A 9636-nucleotide genomic window follows, 5' to 3' on the forward strand; every position below is an offset into this window, starting at 1 on the left:
GGGATTTACCATGTGAATACCATCCAGCGCAACGGAAGCAAAAAAGATAAAATGGAATAGACATAACAAACCAAACAAAACGAAACAAACAAATAAAACGAAACGAACAAAACGAAACGAAACAAGTAAAACGAAACTTCAAATGAATGAGAGATAAGCTCGCGTAATGCATACGTGCAACACAAATTCCATTACCGTTCTTTTAACTGATATATTTAAAAAAAAAAAAAGAGCAATTAAAATATTTTAGCTAACACTTTTCTCAAAATGTGCTTATTCGTATAAGACAAATCCGTCATAATTAACTTTACTCTTCTTTCTTTAATTCTTTATTTCTTTATTTCATCCTTTCTTTCTTCCTTTCTTTTTTGATGAGTTATATTTTTCGTGTTAATTTTCTTTACAACATTTGTAACACATTTCAAGTGCTTCCCATTTTGTATTCACTCGATCGGTTAATTAGTTCTTGTTAAATATATACCAAAAATTTGAAATTCCTTGAGTCAAGAATATTTGGACAATTTATAAATTTTGCATTTTCCTTATTTAACATTTCAATTTTTCATAAGGTATTACATTGTGCACTATCCTATCTTTCCCTTCAATGTTACAAGCATACACATTTGCCCTTTATTTTTATATTTTTATTTTCATCCTATATATTTTTTCATACTCTCTTTTATTTCCCGGTGGTCATATACATATTCTTTAGATCATAATTTATTCACAATATTTCAGTGTTTTGAAAAGTTTTCTTATTTTTTATTTTTTTATTTTTTTTTTTTAATAATTTGTAAATTCATTCTAATTCCTTATTTCTCTCTTTATTCACTAACATATTTGTGTTTTTGCGTTAATAATTACTTTCTTAATTATATAACTTGCATTTTTTGGTTCGTGCAAAGGAGATTCACCTTTTATTTGATTTAATTTGAACGAATAGTCAGAAAACTTATATTTAATCTTTTCAGTTTCTGATATTTTTTTTTTTTTTTGTCGTTTTGCAGTGTTACTATCTCCTCTTAAGAGTATTCTTTTGGTATCACCATTAGGTATCCTTTTTTTTGGAAAAAGCTTTTTTTTTTTTTGATGGTGCTTCTTCACTCATTTTTTTACAAAAATATTGAACAGTACATATGTTCTTGAAGTATATTTTTTTTTTTTTTTTTTTTTTTATTCCTTCACAGATAATACTTTTACCTTCACAATTATTAGCGTCCTTTTTATTTAAATTAGCAATCTTGGTTAATTCTGAAATGCATTCATTTTTAAATACATTATATGCTTCATTCATGGTTTTACATTTTTCATCTGTGATATTAATTGCTTCATTCAGTGTATTGGAGGATTCATCCATAATAATATCTGCTTTTGTTCTGGGGCACATAATTTATGTGGTGTTCATTTTTTCCTGAATTGTTCAGATCCTTTTAGCCATTCACACCAACATATTTAGCTAATGTATGACTACATAGGGAAGGATTACATTCATCTGCCTTATTAGATGTATTATATTCTTGGTTTATTTAAAAGGGGTATCATACTTATTTATTTTATTCTTTAACTGAAGTGTTGATATTGTTAGAAATATTTATATTGTCTGTTTTTTCGTTATTGCTAAAAAAAGTGAGAACTGTTTTTTATATGGTCCAATTCTGTTTCTATAGTGAGCATCATTTTTTACTGTATTTTATTATTCACTTGGTTACATTTCTCTGGATCATTTATTTTATATTTGATTCTTGTGGCAAATCCGTTAATATCCTTTTTAACTAAAGAGGTAAAGGAATCCTGTTTTGTATTTTTCAGTCTTCTAATTTTTAGAAGATTTATGTTAATTCTTTTTGTCATTTTTTTTAATTTCCACTCGTTTAGTTTTTTGATGAATTTTTCTTTTTTCTCATTTTGTTTTAGTTCCTTGTACTTTTTTTCAATATCCTTTATGTTCTGAATATTTTCCTTAATTTTTTTTTTTTTTTTTTTCCTTTCACATGATTCAGACATCATTTTTTGTTGCATTTTACCTGACTGTTCATAACAATTAACCAAAACGTCTTGATTTTTTTTTTTTTTTTTTTTTTCCTCAATTTGTATTAATTCTGCTCTTTCATTTGATCTTCCTCCTAATGTACTTTTGTTCGTACCATAGTTATTTCTTTTTTTTTTATCCTTTCCAATAAAATTGTGGTAAGTATATTCATCAGAGAGGCTGGTGAAATTCATTTTTTTTTTTGAATGGTAACTTCTGTTAATTATACATTTTATTTTCCTTTCTTCCTGCTCATTTTCCATTTTCTGTTCATATTTTTTGAAGGTCTTTTTTAAGCGGTTTATTTCTTTAGTTAAACGTTCTTTCTTTTTTTCTACAGTTAACTTAAAGGAGCATTCTTCAGTATTGTAATATCGTTTTACATGTTGATTTTTTGCGATAATTGATGTCTTACTGAGTTCATTTTTTTCCGTGCGCATATTTTTATCTGAGGAATAATTTTTTCGCACCGAAAAATCGTCATATGTAAAGAAGCTGCTTATGTCGAGGAATCTTCTAATATTTTTTACGAACTTTAATGAATTGCTTGTTTTTAATATATTGTTCGTGTTTTCATCATTTTTGGTATTTTTATAATTAATAAAAGGGAAAGATGGAGATATACTATGAGTAGGCATCACGTATGATGAAACACCATGGTTTGGTAGTACATTTTTTCCTTTGAACTTTAATTTGAGCCTCTTTGAAGCTTCTTTACTTTTTTGCAGTTCATTTTTTGGCGGTTCATATTTTGGCAGTTCACTTTTTGGATGTTCATTTTGTGGATGTTCTTTTTGTGAATGTTCATTTTTTGGATGTTCATTTTTTGGATGTTCACTTTTTGGATGTTCTTTTTGTGGATGTTCTTTTTGTGGATGTTTATTTTTTGGATGTTCATTTTTTGGATGTTCATTTTTTGGATGTTCATTTTTTGCATGTTCATTTTTTGCATGTTCATTTTTTGCATGTTCATTTTTTGCATGTTTATTTTTTGGATGTTCATTTTTTGGATGTTCATTTTTTGGATGTTCATTTTTTGGATGTTCATTTTTTGGATGTTCATTTTTTCTCAATTCAATGCACTTGTTTATTTTCGCATAATGAGTATTATCGGGGAGGGAATTGTTGTAAATATTTATGTCCAATGTCCGTTCTGCATTTCTTTTCACTTTGTCTTTTTCTATGAGCTCATTATGTATTGAATTTGTTACAATAGCATTTAACTCTTTGGAAAAAAGAATATTTTTCAATTCGATGTATAACTCTTCTTGTGCTACTATTTTAACCTTCTTTAGAATGTTGTATTTTAATTTTCTATTTAGCAATAGAGAGTAAACATTTTTGTACTTGTGAAACTTATTAATGTTCAAGTTGCTACATATATTCCGCAGACTTAATTGACATAAACATTTGCATTTAACTAGGAATGAAAAGAGCAAAAGATCGTATGGGCATTTGGAGCTAACGAAAATGGTGAATTTGTTATATATATATTCCTTATAATATTTTTTGAAGTTTTTTAGCTCTATTAAATAAATGTCTAAAATATTTTTAAAGATAAATAATTTTTTAAAATGAACATTTAAGTAAGATATTAATTTGGTAAAAAAATTTGAAAAAAAATTTACTTGTTCTTCATTTAAGTAGTCTTGTATTATATTATTGTTTATGTCTTTTATTTGCATGTAGGAACTTTGTATTTCTATAACACCTTCAAACAGATAGCTGGAAAACGTTTTCACAAAATATATGTAGCCCTTAACTATCTGATGATTATATTTTATGAATGATAGAGCAGAACTCTGTGATTTTACCAGTTGAAAAATAGCACTATATATATTAGTTAAATGTAAGAAAAAATTCATTAATTTTCTTTTTATTCCTATTATTGTAGTATTTTTTTTATTACTAAGAAGTTGTAATATAGGAATGAGATTTGATATCGCTACTAATATATCATTCATATGTATGTTCATGTTATTTATTTGTACTATTATATCATTTACTTCTATTGAAAACTTATTCATTTTATTTTTAACTCTTACAAAAGTAAATAGAGCCAAAAAATTTTCCACATTTAAACAACTACTTACCATTTCGTAAATATGCTCCTTTTCAGCTCTGGATGATAAACCGTTGCAGTACTTTTTTATTATATCATCTTTTTTGAAACTGCCCGATTTTTCTTCTTCATTAACAATCATTATTTTAAACATTTTACTGTGCTCTTCTAATATGTCCAAGTCAACAGCAAATTTGCAAATTTTCACTTCATTCTCTGCATATAAATATACGAAAACATTTTCCTTGCACTTTTTTAGCTTTATTTCTACAACTAGTTTCTTTATATATTCACTATTGTTTGTTTGACTAACTTCACTCCTAGGTATTTTATTTTTTTGTTTGTTTACCATTTTGCTTTTGTTACATTGGGTCGATTTTTTTCTACCATCAGTTGTAGACACACCCTTTCGACTTTCCATATTGCACGTAATACTGTAATCGCCTACAGAACTTTTACACTCCCCCTTACTTGTTATCGTAAGATTGATATTCCTTTTATTATCTTTCTTTAAACTAATCAAGTGGTTTAACATATGCTCCATTTTAATATACACAGAACTGACGCTTCGTTCATGTTTATTTGTCACGTTCTGTTGAGAACAGCTTGTGTTGTGTAGAGTTGGATCTACATCTAACTGCGCAGTTGGAAGCTTGTTATATTTCCTGTTTGATTTTTTTTTATTATCCCCATTTTCATCTTTTTCTTTACTTATCATTACAGTATTACTGTTGCTGTTCCTGCTGCTTCTATTACTCTTTGTATGAGCAGTGATGGGATGAGACGATTTGTCTTTTGCTGCTTTGTATGTTCTAGATCCTATATCACCGTCCATTTGCTTTGAAGAAAATCTACCTATATAGCGACTAGGGCAGCAGTTATCAGTGCAATCACTAGAACATTTATCAGAGTAATCGTTAGAGTAATTAGAGAACTCAGTGATACCATTCGGATGGGCATCTTGGTGTCCATTTCCATACGCACTCGCAGTAGAATATCTTCTGTTATTATTTGTACAAACCTTTTTCTTAGTACAACAAACGGCTTCTACTCTTTTATTTGTAGCTTTGACAGAATTCTCTCTCTTATCCTGGTTGCTCATGTCTTCAAGATTTGCACGTATTACATTATCCGAACCATTTCTTTTCCCCAAGTTGCATATATCATCATTATTATTGATACCATTTTCAACGATATTTTTATTGATATCATGTTGGCATGGTGCAATTATCATCAACTGATTGTTTAGCTTTTTTCTCTTTGTACAAATTATATTGTGCATATTCTTTTTATGGTACTTACTATTCATATATTCTTGTAGCCATTTTTTCTTCTCCTTGAGCATATTATTCTGATTGGTAAAATTTTTTTTTTTTTTTTTTTTTAAAATATTTTTATCATATATGGTAAAATTTTTTCTATTATTATTTTTAAAAATTGTACTTTTTTTAAATTTCCTATTTTGTTTTCGTCCCTTATTAAATATAGAAATTTTATTTTTAGTATAACAAAAATGAAGAATTGTTCCTTTCTTTTTCTTTTTTTTTTTTACCTGCACATTTGTTGTTTTTTGATGAACATTGGATAAGCAAACGTAGCTTGAGAAATATGGCAGGGATAAATTAAAATGGAGGGAAGGAAAAATTGCGTGTTCCGCTGTTCCATCTTTTCTGTTCATTCGATAGCGTTTGTTGTATTCGTTGTATTCGTTGTACTCGTTGTGTGTGTTCGTTTTGTTCAACCTGTTCGTTCTATTATCGCTATCATTTCCCTCTAAACGATCGGCACTTCCCGAGTGACTTCTCTTCAGCAAGAAGGGTACATATACTGTATCTTTTTCAATTTGAGTACTTTTCCCTAGATTAATATTTTCATGTTCTCGTACATCTTCACCTATGCTCACATCTGAATTGGGATGTGCTTCATATTTGTTCACATTTCTCTGCTCCTCAAAAATATCAAACTTGGTTGATGTTAAATTGTTCAGAACCAGCTCGACTTGGTCCTTATAAACGTAACTCTCTTCCCGAGTTAGGCTTCCCTTGTGAGCAGGAACTTCATTTTTTGAAAATCTGCTGGCCACATTTTTGGAAAAATCTTCAGGTACATTGGTGTGCACATTTGGGCGCAAATCTGTGGTTACGTTGAGGTGCATATCTAAGTTCATGTTCATTCTAAAGGACTCATCGTCATGGTTCTCATTCTGAATACAGTCTTTTATATTAACAGTATCACAAATGTGCTTTTCTGTTAATTTATATATTCGATTAATGGAATTATTCTGCACTAAATTAGAATGTTCAGTTGTACCATTTTCCATACTCAGAGGAATGATGTCGTAAATAGTTTCTCTTCCTCTAAAGTAGTTTTCTTCTCTCGAGGAAATTGAATCACAGGAGTTACTGGTAGTACTTTGTGTGCTCATACTACTATCAATAACAGTGCGGTTGTCTAACCCGTTATGCAGTACGTTATTGTTGAGAATCTTATTGCAGTTGCTTATTAACTCCTTAATGGATTCATTAATAGAAAAATAGTTAGATATAAAAGTGTTCTCCGTGAAACTGTTTACACAAAAATCGCTAGCGACAAAATTGTCCGCCGAAAATATGGTCAACTCCTCGTTATTCAAGTACGAATCAATTATATTCCGGTGAACATTTACGAATGGGGTATTCTGTTTCCCCTCTTCCTCTATAATGTTACTCACCTTCGTGCTACACTTTGAGAGGGTAAGACCATTGCTAAAGTGGACACAATCAACTGAGTTGGCCGAGCTGACCGAGTTGGCAGAGTTGGCCGAGTTGACCGAGTTGACCGAGTTGGCCGAGTTGACCGAGCTCGCCAAGATGGTCGAGTTACCTCGATGTTCTCTTAATATATTAGCATGATCTCTTGTTGCACCTTCATTTGTATCGTTTTTCTTAACCATTTTAGTGAAGGTAGAATTTTCATTTCTCTCGTTTAAGCACTGTTTTCCTTTATGTATTTTTTCCTTTTTTCTCTGTGGACGTTCATTTGACTCATTGGTAAATATTTTTTCTTTTTTTCTTCTTTTTTTCCTGAATAGGGTATATTTATTTTTCTTTATCACTTTTGACCACATCTTGGTACTAACTTTTTCGTCTATCATTTTTTTCTTATTAAGCAAGAGAAGTAATTTTTTCGCAATTTTTCTTCTCCTAAAAAAACTTGAATAACTGGCGTTGATAATTTTGAGGTTAGAAATGCTATTATTATTTTGGGGCTGATGAAAAGGGCTTCTCAACAGTGTTTCTCCTGATAAACGTTTTAATGAGTCGTTCTTTTTATAATTTTTAAAATTATTTGCTATTCTGCAGTTCTTCGTATTCTCCTTACACTCACCATTTTGTATATATAATGACTCATTGGACAAATTTTTAAAGTGGAAGATTTTTTTTTGAAATAGACGAATAATATTATTGTAGTTTACTCTTTTGAGAAAGCTATTAAGCGATTTATGTAAATATGCATCATCATTGTTGTTACTATTTTTAACATTTGTTTCTTTGTTCGAATCATGTTCATATATATTATGAAAATATTTTGGAGAGTTAATTAAATCGCTTTTTTTTTTTTTTTTTTTTTATATTTTTGGACATGTTAATTTTTGTTCTTTTAATATCTTCAAATATATAACTTGTGCTATCTTCAATTACACTTACAGGATAATTATGTTTCCCCATGATATCACTACAACGTTCTAAATCTTCCAAATTTTCCTCATTTTCTGTAATTTCCCCATATTCCATATTTTCCACATTTTCTACATTTTCTAACATTTCAAAGTTTTCAATTTCATCCTCTTCATTACCTGAACGTGTTAAGGTATTATTATATGATAAACAGCACATGGAGTTAGAAAATGAGTAGTGGGTTATGTGTGTAATTCTTTCCTTGGAACTATCCAACTTTTTGGCACAGTTGATACGTGTCTTTTCTCTATTTCCGTTCTCATCTTTTATACAGTTGCTATATATTTTGTCAAGAATAGGCATTTAACTAAAGGAGGATCTTCTAAATAGGCATATAATAATCTATATGTGTAAGTTAAAATAATTTTTTCTACTTATTAATTGTGTCTGTTGCAATAAAAAATGTGGGTACACAAATATATATGTTTGTACACAAGTATATACGTTGGTACGCAAGTATATATGTTGGTACGCAAGTATATATGTTGGTACGCAAGTATATATGTTGATGAACAAATATGTACATTGGTACGCAAACATGCATGGGCGTACCTATGTGAAACTTAACGTATAAATATGTTTGCCACAAAGATAAATGAGAGGGAATACAAGCAAAAAAGGAACTTCAGGAAAAGTACACAAAGTGACAGTGATATGGGGAAAATGTGTGGTGCGAAGGAATATAAATGTGCAAGTACATGCATGTGTGTACAAACTTATGTACATAGCACTCACAGGTGTGCGCAAGTGTGGTGAAGATATCTACTTTTCCATCAACTTGTACATACAAAAAAAAAAAAAAATGAGAAAAATGGAAATAAGTGAAATGAAAAAAATTGAGTTAAATTTGAGCAAATCTAAGTAAATTTAGACATATTGATGCATACTGTTACGTATTGTTACAAATTTAAAAATATGAAAAACAAAAAAAAAAAAAAAAAATATAGCATGTGAAAGTGAAATATTGCATATGTTAAATGATAAGAGGAAATAAAAATGAATATGCAGTAAATACATATTAACTGTGGAAAAAAAAAAAAAAAAAAATACTAGGGTTATTTCTGTTTTAAACTGTAGTCATATGAAGACAATTTGCACTTGCGTGAAAATGCTGAACGTATCACATTTTGCATAAATCTTTGCAGCGTCAAAAAAAAAAAAAAAATGCTGCATAAATCTGCTAGCTCCACATCAACAGGGAATATTATATTCTGCTTTGCATTTTAAACGCCACCAACAAATATGTCTTTTTTGTCCAAAATACTCGTCTCACTGTAAACTATTATAAAGATTGCGTCAATAAACACATTATGCGCTTTTTAATGCAAAACGGTACACTTTTTTTTTTTTTTTTTTTTTTTTTATATACAAAAAAGACATGTTTGCATTTACGAATAGATGAATACAGCTACTACCCCATTTTTAACATCCTATAATGATTGTAAAAAAATTTGATAATAAAGTACGAGCCTAAATTCCTTATTAATGATTTCTTCGTGGCATACATATATGTATATATATATATATATACAATGACGACTCTTCAGCTGCTGTTTGAGCCAAAATGCCGCTGGTTAACTTGCGAAAAATTCAAATAAAATTTTAAGAATGAAAAATTTAGTAAAAGGATGATATTGAAAGATAAAAATTAATAACTTCGTTAAATGATTGATGTATTATTGCTTGAAATTAAAAAAAAAAAAAAAGATTTTAATTTGTTTTATCTAAAACTTGTTTTTTATTTATTTTTCATTTGAATGTCCTTACTTATCGTGTAAGCATGTCCGCGTACAAACGATTGTTGAAAAATTTGAAAAAAAAAAAATATA

General features: G+C 29.0%; 1 protein-coding gene across 1 annotated transcript; it reads right to left on the reverse strand.

The window, feature by feature from the left end:
* Positions 1-831: 831 nt before the first annotated feature.
* On the reverse strand, positions 832-8110 carry PmUG01_09049700 (conserved Plasmodium protein, unknown function; the record flags this gene model as incomplete). Its single annotated transcript, XM_029005204.1, has 4 exons — positions 832-974; positions 1201-1365; positions 1710-7600; positions 7713-8110. 4 exons carry the CDS (start codon positions 8108-8110, stop codon positions 832-834), a joined length of 6597 nt encoding a protein of 2198 aa, XP_028861817.1.
* Positions 8111-9636: the final 1526 nt, after the last annotated feature.

Source organism: Plasmodium malariae (assembly GCF_900090045.1).
Source record: "Plasmodium malariae genome assembly, chromosome: 9".
In the NCBI taxonomy this organism is placed as follows: domain Eukaryota; phylum Apicomplexa; class Aconoidasida; order Haemosporida; family Plasmodiidae; genus Plasmodium; species Plasmodium malariae.